Source organism: Takifugu flavidus, chromosome 1 (genome assembly GCF_003711565.1).
Source record: "Takifugu flavidus isolate HTHZ2018 chromosome 1, ASM371156v2, whole genome shotgun sequence".
Lineage (NCBI taxonomy): Eukaryota > Metazoa > Chordata > Actinopteri > Tetraodontiformes > Tetraodontidae > Takifugu > Takifugu flavidus.
Window position 1 is genome coordinate 15,066,477 of NC_079520.1, and position 15,163 is coordinate 15,081,639.

Here is a 15,163-nt window from a genome sequence, read left to right on the forward strand (position 1 = left end):
GGGAGCGAATCATTGGAAAAGGCACCTTTACTTGATCAGTGACTCACATTCCTTTTGTTGTTTTTCAGGTTTTTTTAATAAAATTTATTCCCAAAAGACCACAAAATGAAAAAAAACTGTGCATGTGTGCGTCTACTTTAGGGTTACATCAAGTCCATCATGTCCAACGGTTTTCCTTTCCGAGTAAATAGCAAGAATTAAAACAGAAGAAAAACAGCACAGCAGCATATTAATGTACATTCAGCACAGTACACTCCTCCCAATGTATTGCTGCAGTTGTCTTCATCATGGAGTGTTTGTTGTTTGTGCTCGACACATCACATTTCCATGATTGTCCAAGATCTCTTAGACACATATCCAGGTCACAACAAGAGACCAGCGTGGTCAGAGCTCATCCTGCAGAGAGGGACAACAGGTGTAACTATAAATTGTGTTAAAGGTGACACATTATGCCAAGCTCACATTTTTGTGCTATAGTACATATAGTGGAGTATCCGGAGAGCCTCCCCACCCCGTAACTGTCAGTTCTGAGAACTAATTCAAAGGTTTGGAAGCTGCCAAAGTCAGGAAATGTGTCTCAAAGCAGCGATGTGTTTGAATCTCTCCTGGACTCTTCCATCACAGGGTGATGTGAATAACCCCTCTCTAGCGCTGATACAACCGCAGCCACCTGTGCGAGGTTCCGCCATTTTCTTGTTCTTGCTTTGCTTGTACACGACTGTCTGGACCGAAGTCGTGCACGGCATGGAAGCCAAGAACTCCTGCTCTGTTGTTGCATGCATGTCACATTTCTCTACATCATTTCACAGGAGCTCATTAGGATTTCAAGGGAAAGGCAGGCGGCCATGGCCATTCACAGCAGGGCTGAGGAGCTGGTATGTATAGAATCCGCCTGTGCTCCTTCGGTTCCTTTCAACCAAAGCTGGTTACTTACATTTCATTTAGAGATCAAGGAAGCATGATGACTTTCAGAAAAGGAGCATAATGTGTCACTTTCAAAATGGACATCAACAGAGACAAACCTTTGGTTTGTTTTGCGGCTGTGGCAACAAGTGGTGTAATCGCTGTCCGATAGTATTGGCAATCGTATTAGCATCCCGGCTGTTGATGTACTCTCCACTTTGTTCATGCTGTAAACACAAACACACCATAGGATCATTTTCATGCATCAGGACACTTTAGTGTCAATTCAGAATAAATGATGGGGACAGTGTTACCCTCCGTGTTCCCAGGTAGGGGTAGAATCTGACAGTGGGGTAGGAGCTGATTCCAGCTGACTGACAGGTGTGTTGATGAGCCTGACAATCTATCTTCCCTGCGCGCACCTTCCCTTTCAGAATCTGTCAGTCACACACAGGTCATCACTTTAGCCACTTGTTGTCTCTTCAGCACAGAACTGAAGTTACTGGTACCTTTGACTGAATTACTGTGAAGAAAATGACTCACTCGAGCAAGGAGCTCAAACTCTGGAGCAAACTGTTGACACGGCCCACACCAGGGGGCATAAAAATCCAGAACCCAGTGATCCTGACCCAGTAGAACTTGAGACCTGAAGGACTGCGGAGTCAGGTCAACAGACACACTGGGTAAAGCCCTGCACAGACAACAGCTCACGATATGAGCACACCTTCGAGAGCGTCCAACACAATCAAGGATCCTTCCGACGGTCTCACCTTAGAACCCACGCTCTCAGCGAGTGAGCATCTCTGTGCCAACCACTATAGCTCCTAAACACACAAAACAATTTAATAACACGTTCCTTGGCTCTAATCACTCGTCGGGACATTTTCAGACATCTTTACACGTGCAACTGAATATTTGAGCAGTTTTTAAATGGGAACATATATACTCACATGTAATGGTCTGGCTTCATGTTGCTGGAGTACAGGCGGATTTCAGGGTATGCCCTCACGTTTTGATTCTGGCAGAGTGACTGATAACGCTGACAGTCAACAGAACCAACCAGAACCTGTCCTAAGAGCAGCTGGAAAGAAATTTAACTTAGTTTAATATCAAACATTTGCAGCAAGGCCGTTTATACCTTTGGTCACAATCCACCTCTGATGACTGAGCCATCTCATTTTAGTGAATGCACCCCGTGTCAGTGGTTTTATAGATCTGGGTGTGTTATGTGATGTACCCTGGCCATGCGCCTCCACTCTGGTAGCAGAGCCTGACATGGACCACACCAGGGAGCATAGAAATCCACCACCCATGCCTGGTCTGTAGCTCGCCCTGCAACCAAGAAGAGAAAACCTACTTTAAAAGCCATTTAAAAACAATGACAACAGACAGCAATGATAACAAGGATGTTGTGATGGCTTCAGAGATAAGATGTTTGGCAGAACTACAGCAACTTTCATGGAAATACATGACAACATATAAAGCTCATGTGATTTTTTTTCAACATTTGGACATATGGATGTTTAATAGATACAACTAATATAAAATAATTAAAATTACGTAAAAATTTATGGACAGATCCTTGATTTAAAAACTATATTCCTGTAACTGTCAGGCTTCGTTTTACCTTTAACTTTTTCAGAGAAGCTGGAAGGATCCAGACTGACCACAGACGGATTGACCAGGTCCTACAGAAACAGAAATACAACGTATCAAACAAAGACATTTAAACAGGTGTGGCTTTCCCAGTTTATTTTTTATTGTAATTTATTTATTCTTGTCTATTGAGGTTGTTGTTGTACCTCTATGAATTCCAAGATGCCATCAGCTGAATGATGTCCTTCATACTCATGGACAGAAGAGCCGTTAAAGATAACGGTGGTGGGATAAGCCTGAATGTTGTACTGAAAACAGAGAAAAAAGACACTCCTATATCATGTTCATTACACATGTTACAACCAAAATGTGCATGTATTTACCCTAGAGCAGAGGCCTTGATGGATGGTACAGTCCAGAGTACCAAACTTCATATGTCCAACCAACTGGATTGATGCTTTTCTCAGTTCAGGAAGTAATGCTTGACACGGAGGACACCACTGAACAAGAACCATACGATATATTAACATCGGTCTCCTTGAAACGTATTCTTGCGACATAAAGTTGCGTGCAAGCGAAGGTGCGTGTCAAACCGGAGCAAAGAAGTCAACCAGCCAGGGTTCTTTTCTATCGGCAGGAAAGTTGTCAGGCCGCAGGGTTGTCACATGAGCATGAACGCTATCCCTGGCAAAACTCACGATGTTGTACAACACGTCTTTACCTGCAAGCACAAATTTGACATCATGGACGAGGTCAAATCAAATGACTATTTACAGTGTTTTAGTAAATAATGTTTTTAGTTAGAGATATTGGTTTTGGTTTCACGACAGTTAAAGCATCAATCCATGTTTTAAGTACAATTCTGGTTGACAAATGAAATGTTTTAAACTTATCTGATAAAATAACAATGATGACATGGTTTGACTAAAAGTTTAGTCTGATTTGATTTCCGTCATTTAGTTTATCACTTTTCCAAATGGAAGTTTACTTGTTACATGCTTCCGTTTGAACAAAATTGTTGATCTAAGAAAACTAAGAAAAAAATTTTTATTTATTTTTTTCCAAAAATAGATTTACCAATGCCAAAGAAACATAAATATCATTTGGAATCTGGAATACTAACCATGGTGGATCTCAAAATCATGGATTCCCAGTCCTTTGAATACTGCGATACAGGGTTTGTAGATGTAGAGGGACTGACACAACTTTGAGTCTGATGTACAGTCCACCCTGCTAACCTAAAAAAAAAAAAAACTCTGAGCAAGAAAATAAAGAAAAGAGGAAAGACATAGAGAAGGACTTGTATGGAATGGGTACCTGTATATGGTCTTTTCGAAGGAATGCCTGTAGCTTCTTGTACTCGTTTGAGGCAGGGCTTCTGTCTCCAAATGTAAAACTGATCAGCCAACGGTGGTGGGCTAACTGGCTCTGGAAAAAAAAGACACCATACAAATATTCTGAAGAATGTTGCAATTGAACATTATTTACTTTCTACATACCTCAAAGTTGTCACTGGTTAGTAGTTGTAGATCAGGCAAATGATCAAGAACCTGGCTGTAAATCTCTTTACTGTCCAGAGTATTAAGCCACTGAGAAATAAAAGTACTAAGTCAGTACTGTAGCAACACACAGAAAAATGTAAAACAGAAATGTTCTTGTGTTCTTGGACTTACCAATACACTCCCAGGTTGATCTATAGAACTTCCCGGTGGGAAAAAAACAGTTGCTGCACTAGTCACCTGAAACACAGCAGAACGATGAGACTCTGCTGCAACACACATCACAACACAACAACAACACAACCACATCACAACACAACCACCACTACAGCTGTGGCAACAGCCAGAGTTGCTGAAGTGGAACATGCTTCTGCCTACATCAAGCTTCTGCTGATTTAATCATCACAGTCTGATGTATGTATGTAGGTACTGAGAGATAGATACTACAGAGAGAGAGAGAGAGAGAGAGAGACGGACGGACGGACGGACAGACAGACAGACAGCTATCACTTACCTGAAAGCTGCCACAGAGCTGCAATTCCATTGCACAGTCCATCCATCCAACCTTAATAAGGCCATCCTACACAAAATATGATTCATTTTAAATAATTTGCTATTTGTTTAATAATTTAGTATCCTTTATTGTCCCATCGAAATCAGAAATGTCTTTTGCAAGGGAGAATTTACTTTTTTTTAGTTTTCTAACTAAATAGGAGATATGTATTTTTAAACACTATGTATTTTATAAATCAGGTTAATTCAAATAACTGTCAGTAATAGAGGTTCGGGAGATTTTTGTTATAAAGTCCACTGTTGCAGTTTTACCAGTTTGTCATCAACATTGATCAGATCACTTAACGATCTCTCAACAATGAGCAACCTGATGCTTTCTACACTAAAATACAGTATTATATTTGCATTGTGCATTGAGGTTGTTGGCATTTAATATCAACATGCCATATTATTTTGATTGACATGTATCATGTGCTCAAATAAAATTGTTATATACAGTACAGACAATGATCATCCATACTATCACGAAAGACAAGACTAAAGTCAATTGTGGGGAACCATTTACTTCAATGAATAAAATACAAGAGTTTGAATTTCAGTGCTGTGATAATGTTATCTCACCAACATTCCACCCAGTTTCTGTCTGGTTCTTGGCTCCAGGCAATCTAGCAGCAACAGACATATTATTAGTACATAACAGCTGATATACCAGCTTATCAGTGTTAAAAGCACAACTTCATATCCCACTAGTTCAGTGTACTTGAATAACACCCAAAAAGTGGCAGCTCAGTCTGTTGGGGACTGAGCTGAGAAGCAGAGGGTTCTCAGTTCAAGCCCCAGTGTAGTAAAAACATGGGAAGTGTTCTGGTAGTAGGAAAAGGGGCCAGAACACTTTCAGAACACTGCCAAGGTACGCTTGAGCAAGGTACTGAAACCCACATATGCTCTTATAGGGCCCTGTGATGAACTGGCATCTCATCTCATGGGTGGACCCTGCCTTCAGAGATGAGACAGTTTCAACTAAAGTCTATGAATTTGAAAGATTGTTTAAAATCAAATATTAAAATCCTGTAACAAACATTATCTACAGATAACCAGAGTAAGTAGTACCAATCATATGCACAGCATATTACACTAAGGTACCGTAAAAAAAAAAGTGTTCTGGCCAACTCCGTTTCAGTATGACACATTTCTTGAGTCTAGATAGAAATCTGGTGTCTGTAAAAATTACAGTTTTGCTGCCTGGACACTTTTATGTGGAGACAGTAATAAGAATAATATTTATCATCTGTGCACAGCATCTGAGTTCTTGCAAGACAACACTGACACAGAGTTGGCCCAAAATATGATGATTAAAAGGTTTAAATTCAGCATAATTACAGAAATCAAGCAAGGCAGGAACATTTACAGATGTGAAAATGTTTAAAAATCCAAAACCTTTCACAAGAGCATGATTAATATTACCTCCAGTGTCAAAGCAGAAGGTGATAAGCCATCCAAGCCCCAAAGAGAAGGCATTCTCTATCTCCTTAAAGACATTACCTTAGAAAAAACACAAACACACTGAGATGTCAGAGTGTACAGAGCAAAGAAAACTGGCCCAATCATCAACTCAAACAATGTCTACTTTCATTTATTCTCAACCTTTAACAACCATAAATCAAGAGAGAGAGATTTTCAGAGGCAGCACAGTGAGAATGAGTGTACCTTGCCACAGCTGAGTGACAGTCGTTGTGATGAACTGCATAGAGAAGCGGACCAAGTTGTCCTTAGAACGGTCCCCACTAAACTTCTCTGGTCTCTACATGCAAAAAGAATGGTCAGGATGCTCATGCTGCTGCCACAGTTCACATCAGTAGGATATGAATATGTGGTACAAAGCCTTATGTGTCGCGTTATTTTTTGAAGAAATAAATTTAAGAATACAGACCTGTCCAGCTCTATATATAAACAGGCTGGGGTAGCTGTTGATGCCTTTGCTCCTACACAGGTGATGATTGTCACCACAGTTCACTGCTCCAATCCTGATCACGCCATCCATCTCCTTTGCAAAGTCCCTCCACTAAAACAGGAAACATACATAGAAACGTACTGATGTTGGTTCACAATGGCACATTACTACAATTTATATAAGAACTCACATTTTCTCAGTCACTAAGTGTTTGTTTACAAAATAGGGTTTGATATTTTAACCTTAAAAAGGTACAATAAGTCAGGTGGGCCAAATGGCAGAAAAGTGTTTGCTTCAAACATATTTAGTGTCATTACTGTAGGAGCCAGCTGATGACAATGTGAACATCGTGGGGAATAGAAGTTGATGAACCAGACTTCTCCAGAATTTACTGCTGCCTCTGAAACACAGAAAAATAGAGATAGAGAGCAATAGAGAGGAAGGAGAAAGAGTTTTGTGTTAAGATCAATGGTGTTCCAAACAAAAAGAGGCTCCAAAAAAGAAAATTGTCAAGAGTTAAAAAAAAAAATTAGATTTACAAAACTATATTAAAGTTCCCATAATAATGTTGTAATAATAATAATAATAATAATAATAATAATAATAATAATAATAATAATAATACCTAGCACAGGGATGACGCAAATGAAAACGTAAGTTTCAGAACATTAAACCCCAGTAAACCTCTTATTAAACACAAACATCCTTAGACCAATGTAAAAAGACATTCTTACCGAAGTCTCCTCTGTCTAATGTGATGATTTCCAAATCATCATCATAAATTCCTGGTGAGAAGCAGATTAAAATTAAAAAAAGAATTAAAAGGTTAGGCCATTAAAACATCTTACTATCATGATGTCAAGAAAAAAAAAAATCAAACCATACGTGACCTCTACAGCCAGAATGGACACTCACCAAAATCATAACGATAGTAGTTCCAGCTCTCATACTGTCCTCCCTGCTTATGGTCATCAAAGCCTTTTTCTCCATATTTATCATATTTCTTTCTGAGATCTTCATCCTTCAGAACCTCATAGGCTCGATTTACTTTGAGAAACCTGTCATGGGCCTCGGGATCATTCTGAAATGCAGTCAATACATATGGACTTAGACTGATAGAATATTTGTCATTTAATCCTCCATCTTATACAGTAAGTACAAACCACAGAACAACTTACTGCACCTCTGTTCAATTAGGTCATTCAATTAAAAGAAAAATGCAGTTACTTACAAGCTATATTAAATCTGTAGACATACAGTAACTTAATAGCATTCAGTTTTTAGAGAAACTCACAGGGTTTTTGTCAGGATGCATAGTGAGTGCCAGCTTCTTGAAAGCCTGTCGAATCTCTCTGGTGTTGGCCTCCTTGCTGACTCCCAGCAGTTCGTAGTAGTCTTGGCTTTCCGCCCAAACAGCATTCAACAGAACGACAAGTATCATCAGTGCTAGCATGAGCCCACTGGGACACTGTTGCTGAACTCCACAGACCATTCTGTGCGCCATCCTTCTTCTCATACCACCTAAAATATACAGAGAAAGATGTGCTGCTGTATGGTCAGAAATGTGTACACTGAGTCCTCCAAGTGATGTATTTGGTAGCATTATCTTTCCAGGTCTTGTAGGGAGTTGTTAGTCAAATTAGTCAAGTTGTTGTATATTGATACAAAAACTAAAGCAAAAAAATAATGGTTATGCGGTTAATTAAACTGTTATAATAGGAGGGAAAGTTATATAACTAATATTATTACACACCCACACGCATATATGTGTGTACATATTTAAATGTTTAATAATGAAAGGCAAATATAAATGTATTTGCACAATTGTGAGCTTGTTCTATTGGGCTTTTGACAATAAAAACTTTAATCATATTTTATTTCTGCAGTCAACACATAATTGTTTAGTTTTTTATTTTATTTCAGTGATAAAACAGTGGAAAATTGATGGATGCATGATCATCACTAGTTGAAGGTATGATTGACACAGTATGATTGTATTATTTTTAGTACAACCCTCTGCAGATAGCAAAGACAACTTGGTGAAGACTATTTAAGGACTGAATTCATTTACCCTAAAAGGAGCCATTCTAAAGATGATTTTATTTAAATGGGTCCTTGGCTACTCAGATTATGACATTTTAAACATCTTGTAGCATCATGGTGCCTAATTCGTACTGTTTTTTTATCCAGACGTGTCTGGTTAAGAGTCGGCTTGAACAATAATAGCTTATATTGTCAGTTCATTTTTCTTAGACAATAAGGATTTTAATACACTGTAGACATATTAAAGTTTACTCAAATGTCTGTGTTTTTTTATCAGAATTTGGGCTGTGAAACTATGCTAGTTGGCTGCGAGAAAAGTTAGCATGAATAATTAAGACTTGCTCAGTAATTAGCCGGTATCTTGATTCCATCATCACATGAAACATTACTGAGCATTTTTCCAACAAATAACAGTGAAATGTAATAAAACATTTAACAGACAGGATCCTCCTACCTTATATACGACTTTAACAGTGCGGAATCAAAGATCCGCCTCAGTGTCCGGCTCGACCGGCACCTGATGTCACAGCACAATAAACGTCACTTCCGTCGGGAATGATTTTCACAATAATGGTGAAGAAACCAAAACGTCTATAGCAGCCTGCAGCCTGCAGTACTGTGGCGTTTGAAAGGACTGTGGAGAGCAAAAGTCTTTGCAGTATTGTATGCTATTATAACGAAAAATGTGATGCCAATTTTGTGAGCAATCCCTTTATAAAATACCCAGTGGGGGGGAGATGCTTTAAATCATCGTGGATTTACAGCAATAAATAAATAAACAGCCATACAAAACTATGCAGAAAGACCTTTACAAAGACTTTTAAGAATTTAAGAATTGACAGTTATTATCATCTCACAATAATCACCTACTGTGTATTTGAATTACTGTTTGATTGCAGTAAGAGTTGTAGCGTTGCATATATGACTGCTGGTAAAAAATGATCATAATGGTCTTATGTACATACTAGTCATCATCATCAGCTCATCCACTGCTAAGCATGCTTTTTTCTAAGTATTTTAATGTAATAAAAATAATATTAATCTGAAAAATAAATAATATATTTTTCAGATTAAAGCTTTTGCAGAATTTCATGACCACTGGATATTATATGATGAGGTTTTTTAACCTTATGTCCAGTGTCCAGATTACTATAGACAAACGGCCAAATGCCCAGTCCAACTATTGGAGGTTAAAGGTTAAAAAAAAATTGATTGAATGAATATGATATATAATCACTTGCAATTATACATCCTATATATTAAGATTTACTTTATTCATCCCCGTAAGGAAATTGAATTGTAATAGCAGCATAGAATAGCAGCACATTCATTCTCTTGTCCATTCTCTACACAATTAAATTGTGACTTATTAGTGTATGTATTTTCTATAGTTGGAGTACGGAGCCGACACATTTTTTTGTCTCACTTGTGGTCTTCAAATGAAAAATAAGTTTTTCGCGTCCATGAGCGCATTTATATGGTCTAAGCGGTTTGCCGTAGAAGAAAATCTTTATGACGTCACTAGCCGGCGCAGCACCCGAAGAACTCAAGGCGAGACCATCCGAGTACAGGTGACAGACAGCACAGACAGCAGGCCTTCATCTGTTTTTACTGTTTAATTTCATGTTACTGTGAGTTACTCATATCGTTTGGCTGCTGTACGTCACCAATCAGTTAAGAGTGAGTGCACTTTTCATCCCCAGAGACTAAGTTATTGCGCTTTGCTAGCTTGGTTAGCTAGCAGTGGCCGGTTTGTTTTCCGTCACTTCCTGCTTTTGAATTTTCTGGCCGGAAAAAGGGAAACTGATGGAATTGCAAGGTAAACGGCCTTTTCTGGTATTCTTCTTACTGCCTTTACCGACTCGATTTGTGACGCCCTGTCCAACTCATGAAGTGGTTTGGATAGCATGTTCTTTAAGGCTGGCAGGGTAGAAGTCGTGGATTGATATAATGTCCTCCAGTAGTAGCTCGAGAGATCCGTGTTTTAACTGATTGCGGGTTTGGATTTCGTTGCCCAAATAAAACGATAAATATCATGGGGTTAAAATAAACACAATGCGACAGCCATATTTATCAAAATCACACGGAATTTCTTGAATCCTGGCAGTAATTTGTGGTTTGTTTTATACCAAATATACTGGATGTCAGCGTTCCATAACTGGACATGCTGCATTTGTTGGATTTTGAATAAATTGGACAACTTTACAGAAAATGAACTTACCTTCTCTGGTAAACAATGCTATGAATGTTGTATACCCTATCAAGTAACAAAAAGCTGTAGTTGATTCTCATCTTCAACCATGTTTTTCTTACAAGAACGCACAAAACGTATTACCCACATATACAGTAATGCATTAGTATGAAAATATTTAAAACAAAGTATCAGCCTTTGTGTCCAAAGGTTACTGTCCGTTAAAAAAAAAAAAGTTAAAGTTTTTTTTTAAGACCACTATGATTTAAAATGATTAAAACAAGTCTGTTTGCCTGTCTTCAGTAGGGATGGAGCCCATGACACTGGGCTCTCCCACCTCTCCTAAACTGGCCCCTGGGGCACAGTTTCTGCCTGGATTTTTGATGGGAGACCTCCCAGCTCCAAGCACCCCTCAACCACGCGTTTTCAATCTGTCCACATCCATTGTTGACAGCCCAGGGACAGGTGAGTGACAAAGCAAAGACTGTAGACTGTGATAATGTGAATTGTGTAAAATTAGCTGTCTGCTCTCCCCTGTGACTTAGTTGGAGGAGGTGGAAAAAGCTCTACCACACAGCTTGTTGTGACAGTTCCCAAAGATAAGAGTGGAGCCCCACCTGTTCGTAGTATTCATGGTGACTTGTTTAATGTGGCCACCCCTCCCAACACACACAGGCAGGTGAGTACACAGCCAGTGGGCTGCCACAGTCTCCTGTGTGTCTGTGTATCTTGAGATCTCCTGCCAGGCTTTAATGCCAAAATTAAAAGATTAATACATCTTTTCTTTGCCAAAATTCTGCTCAACATTTTTAGTGAACATTCCAATGATCAACCTGTTTTCATGAATCATCATTATATTTTAAGAATTATTTTAATCTACTTTATCCGCTTAATTATTGTTAGATAATGGAATTTTATTTCTATTTCTAATATCTCTGTATCTGTGTTCAGTGTTTTCCAGCTGTGCAGACACCTTTGTCTCCACATGTTGCTTCAATGCCTGGAACAGGTAAACACTGATAATGTGTACTACTCAGAATATTTAACATACTGCTGATTCCTCCACTGAGCAATAAAAAAAACCCCAATAATATCAGTCAAACGTCTACAGAGAATATGGCTGTACGTCATTAAATACCCAATAACAAAAGACTATTATAACAAAGGCATGTGAGCATTCTTGTCCACATCGACCGGCTTCATTGGAAAGGTTTTGACAATGTTGTCAAACTTGACTGTCCTCTGTGCTGATCTGTTTACCGTGACTGACATTTTTTGAGGCTGTGGTTTAAGCACGGTGTCCCTCAATCTCCCAAATGGATTTTAGGCCTGAAAAAAAAAAAAATCACTATGTTAATGTCAGTGGACATTTTTTGTAGGATTAGTGATTTCACAATGACTTTTTCACAGGCTAAAAAAGCAATCATACTTCTATTAGCACATGAAGGAGTGGCAAGTGCAGGCTTTGTATTGTGTGTTTTGTAAAGGATATTCTGTAATAAAATGAAGGTGTGTCCAATGGTTTGCGCTCTAATGAGCACATATGGAACTCACTATCTGGCCACTTTATTGGGTACAGCTGTTCAAATACTGATGATATTTCTTCCATGGTTGTTGCCACATTGGCTGAGCTGAATATTTCAGAAAATTCCGATCTACTTAGATTTCCCTGCACAATCCTCTCTAGGATTTACAGAGAATGGTTGAAAAACAAAAAAGTTTGTAATGAGTGGCAGTTCTGTTGGGGTGAAACTAGTTGTCTAAACTAGTTTGAGCTACTGGAATATTGTTATGCTGATGGCACTTCCCTGTATTTATCTATCAATCAGAGAAAACGAAAAGGTAGACAAACTTCAGACTTATCTGAAAGACATAAAATCTTGGAGGACCTCAAGTTTCTTTCTTAATTCAGATTATGAATATAATGACTCATAATGATGCTGGTAAAATAGTCCCACCATTTTTTTTGTTTTTTTTAAATTGGCTTTTGGCAGGATGTCAGGATGATTCTGATTTCAAACTTTGACAAAGCTTACAATGGTTATTCCAGCCATACTACTGCTCATAGGTATAATGGGGTGGTCTAACACTTCAACCATCATTTTAGTTAAGCTACTCTAGGCCTAGGTATACAGCAAAATAATCCAGTGACAGTTTCTCCCACCTTATTGGATTATAGTGTTGCTTTTACCCCTCTCCTCATTCTCCCTTCTCCTCATTCTCTTATTTGTAGGTCAGTAGTTTGTGATTTTTCTCTTGCACACTAACCTCATATCCCCCTCGACCCAATTATTTATTTCTACACCTTGAGGATAACAAATTTCTTATTATTTATAATGTATGTATCTATTCCTCTTTTCTGTCCATTCCCCTATCCTGTATTTCACCTTCTCCTCTTCCTTTACCCTGCTGGCCATTAGCAGGTCCACCCATATGAGTCAGGTCCTGCTCAGTTTTATTCTTGTTGGAAGAGAGTTTGTTACATTCTGATTGGTAGGGCCAGAATTTTGCATAAACATCATGGAAGGATGGATTCAATCTGTATTGTCACTACAGTTCAGGCTTTTGATGTGTAGGGGATATTTTCTTGGTGCACTTGGGGTCCCTTAGAATGAAGTGAGTGTTGTATTTCTACCTGAATATTGTTGCTTACCACACATCGGGGGGCTACATCCAGCAGGATTGTCACGGAGTGCAAATAATCTCACACCATCTTTTGGAGTTATTTTTAACATGACTGTATTTAGTGTTTTAAATACCCTCTACAGTCGCTGATGTCAACTCTATAGTTGATATACCTTGTTGAATCTGGAAAAATGAAGGCAGTGAATTGTCCTGCAAGTTAACAATGAAATATTTCAGAACTAGCCCTATGAATGTGACCCACCAGTCGCCTTTGTTCAATTCCAAAATCAGAGTTCAGAATTCTTCCCAACTTGGATAAATTTAGTTTTATTTTTTCTTTTAGGCTTTGAGTTTTGTTTTCAATTGTTTTTTTCTTTTTAAGATGATGTTAACCAATAGGTCAACCTTCAACAGATCTGGTTAGATTGCTTAGTGTTCTGTTGCTGTCATTTTTTTTTTTTTTTTTTTTGTCGTAGTGAATTAAATGCAGAGTCTATGAAAGAAACACTAAAAAAAAAAATTGGCCTGCTTCTGTGTCCAGGTGTGCACCAGACATGTCTCTCTCCAGCTCAGGTGGATCCCTTCTATAGTCAGGGAGAGTCGCTGTCATCTGATGATCGGCTGGACCAGTCTTGGGTTACTGTGTTTGGGTATGTATAGTCTCAAATACTCAGAAAAACTACTCTGCTGCTCAGTAAGATGAATGTGTATTTTTGTATAGTTTTCCTCCAGCCTCTGCCTCCTATATTCTGCTGCAGTTTGCACAGTATGGAAACATCCTGAAACACACGGTGAGAAAATGTGGAGGTATAGCATCAAACAAAGGCCTGAGAGGTCTACCGGTAATTACAGAACTGATCTTTGCGATAATGGTTTTTGGTAGATGGCATCTCCTGGCAACTGGATGCACCTGCAGTATCAGTCAAAACTTCAAGCAAGGAAAGCTCTGTCTAAGGATGGAAAGGTTTTTGGTGAGACCATCATGGTGGGAGTCAAACCCTGCATAGACAAGGTCAGTGTCTTTGTGATCAATTGTTAATTGATGACTCGAAAAGTTAAGAACAGATTTTTAATGAACTTTTCAGTAAACGCTGACAATAGTCTAAGGAATAGATTACATTTTTTCAGGATTCAGGAGGGAATTTGGCCCTTAATCTTCCAAACATCAATGCTAAGGAGCTTTGCTCATAAAGCAACCTACTATATACCGGTACAGTTAATACAATTCTACGTATGAAAGTTACAATATGTGGGAGAATGACCTGTGCTCTCTAAGTGCTTTATTATGTCCCTGGGCCTCATTATCAGTTGATGTTTCATTTTTTCCCCCACTTTTTATTTTAGAGTGTGATGGACAGCAGTGCCACCATGGCATCCCCCCTCTCTAGCTCCTCCGCTGTCCAGCATTTCACTTCTCGCTCAACCATCAGACCACTCAGTGCAAACTACAAAAGCTCCAGCAGCGACTATCAAGTAATGGAAGATTGAATAGAATTACCATTCGCATATCAACATTTCCAATAAAGTTGTGTTTTTCTCTTTAGGTGGTGGCAGACAGACAAACACCCAGGAAAGATGACAGTCTGGTATCCAAGGCAATAGAGTACATGTTTGGCTGGTGACAACACACAATGCACCAAGCAACATCTGCATTTTCCAAGGAGAGAGGAGGCCATGAATAAATGGATGAAAGATAAAAGTATAATTTTTCTGTGTGAAAATGGGGGTGATGTTTGTTGCTGTATATTTCCTAACTTCTTTTAGAATTGTCCAGTTTTTACATTTTTGCTTCAATAAAAGCTTCTGTGTTTTGAAGTGGATGATTAATAATTATTAGGTTAC

The 15,163-nt window shown here is 38.7% G+C and overlaps 2 protein-coding genes across 12 annotated transcripts; one reads left to right on the forward strand and one right to left on the reverse strand.

Annotated features, from left to right (window-relative positions):
* Positions 1 to 52: 52 nt before the first annotated feature.
* Positions 53 to 9,115, reverse strand: dnajc10 (DnaJ (Hsp40) homolog, subfamily C, member 10). Of its 2 annotated transcripts, none has more exons than XM_057037549.1 (25): positions 8,960 to 9,115; positions 7,757 to 7,983; positions 7,378 to 7,543; positions 7,197 to 7,247; positions 6,780 to 6,862; positions 6,442 to 6,573; positions 6,219 to 6,312; positions 5,976 to 6,053; positions 5,133 to 5,176; positions 4,513 to 4,578; positions 4,173 to 4,238; positions 3,999 to 4,088; positions 3,817 to 3,927; positions 3,623 to 3,737; positions 3,093 to 3,220; positions 2,883 to 2,999; positions 2,706 to 2,807; positions 2,531 to 2,591; positions 2,141 to 2,235; positions 1,854 to 1,984; positions 1,674 to 1,727; positions 1,447 to 1,594; positions 1,218 to 1,340; positions 1,023 to 1,130; positions 53 to 396 (listed from the first exon to the last, which is right to left on the reverse strand). In XM_057037549.1, exons 2-25 carry the CDS (start codon positions 7,976 to 7,978, stop codon positions 385 to 387), a joined length of 2,397 nt encoding a protein of 798 aa, XP_056893529.1. In that variant the 5' UTR covers positions 7,979 to 7,983; positions 8,960 to 9,115; the 3' UTR covers positions 53 to 384. The 2 variants fall into 2 exon arrangements, with proteins under 2 accessions (XP_056893529.1, XP_056893539.1); XM_057037559.1 differs by having other exon boundaries at positions 7,757 to 8,007; positions 8,960 to 9,041.
* An 886-nt stretch (positions 9,116 to 10,001) lies between these two features.
* nup35 (nucleoporin 35) lies at positions 10,002 to 15,136 on the forward strand. Of its 10 annotated transcripts, none has more exons than XM_057033090.1 (10): positions 10,023 to 10,076; positions 10,209 to 10,324; positions 11,003 to 11,161; positions 11,242 to 11,375; positions 11,648 to 11,705; positions 13,863 to 13,971; positions 14,043 to 14,112; positions 14,205 to 14,333; positions 14,666 to 14,794; positions 14,866 to 15,136. In XM_057033090.1, the coding sequence occupies exons 2-10, from the start codon at positions 10,312 to 10,314 to the stop codon at positions 14,941 to 14,943; spliced, it is 879 nt and encodes a 292-aa protein (XP_056889070.1). In that variant the 5' UTR covers positions 10,023 to 10,076; positions 10,209 to 10,311; the 3' UTR covers positions 14,944 to 15,136. The 10 variants fall into 10 exon arrangements, 9 of the variants coding, with proteins under 9 accessions (XP_056889302.1, XP_056889164.1, XP_056889070.1 ...); XM_057033016.1 differs by having other exon boundaries at positions 10,024 to 10,076; positions 11,000 to 11,161; XR_008950658.1 differs by lacking the exons at positions 10,023 to 10,076; positions 10,209 to 10,324 and adding exons at positions 10,377 to 10,734; positions 14,450 to 14,531 and having other exon boundaries at positions 11,000 to 11,161; positions 14,866 to 15,026.
* The last annotated feature ends 27 nt before the right edge of the window (positions 15,137 to 15,163 follow it).

Excerpts from the sequence above, each read along its gene's own strand:
- dnajc10 (XM_057037549.1), bottom strand. The coding sequence starts at position 7,978 with ATGAGAAGAAGGATGGCGCACAGAATGGTCTGTGGAGTTCAGCAACAG. Across the intron at positions 1,595-1,673 it reads CTGAGAGCGTGGGTTCTAAG|GGCTTTACCCAGTGTGTCTG; the intron begins GTGAGACCGTCG and ends TTGTCTGTGCAG. Across the intron at positions 1,131-1,217 it reads CCTACCTGGGAACACGGAGG|CATGAACAAAGTGGAGAGTA; the intron begins GTAACACTGTCC and ends TTGTGTTTACAG.
- nup35 (XM_057032760.1), top strand. The coding sequence starts at position 10,647 with ATGTCAGCGTTCCATAACTGGACATGCTGCATTTGTTGGATTTTGAAT. Across the intron at positions 11,162-11,241 it reads TGTTGACAGCCCAGGGACAG|TTGGAGGAGGTGGAAAAAGC; the intron begins GTGAGTGACAAA and ends CCTGTGACTTAG. Across the intron at positions 13,972-14,042 it reads TCTTGGGTTACTGTGTTTGG|TTTTCCTCCAGCCTCTGCCT; the intron begins GTATGTATAGTC and ends ATTTTTGTATAG.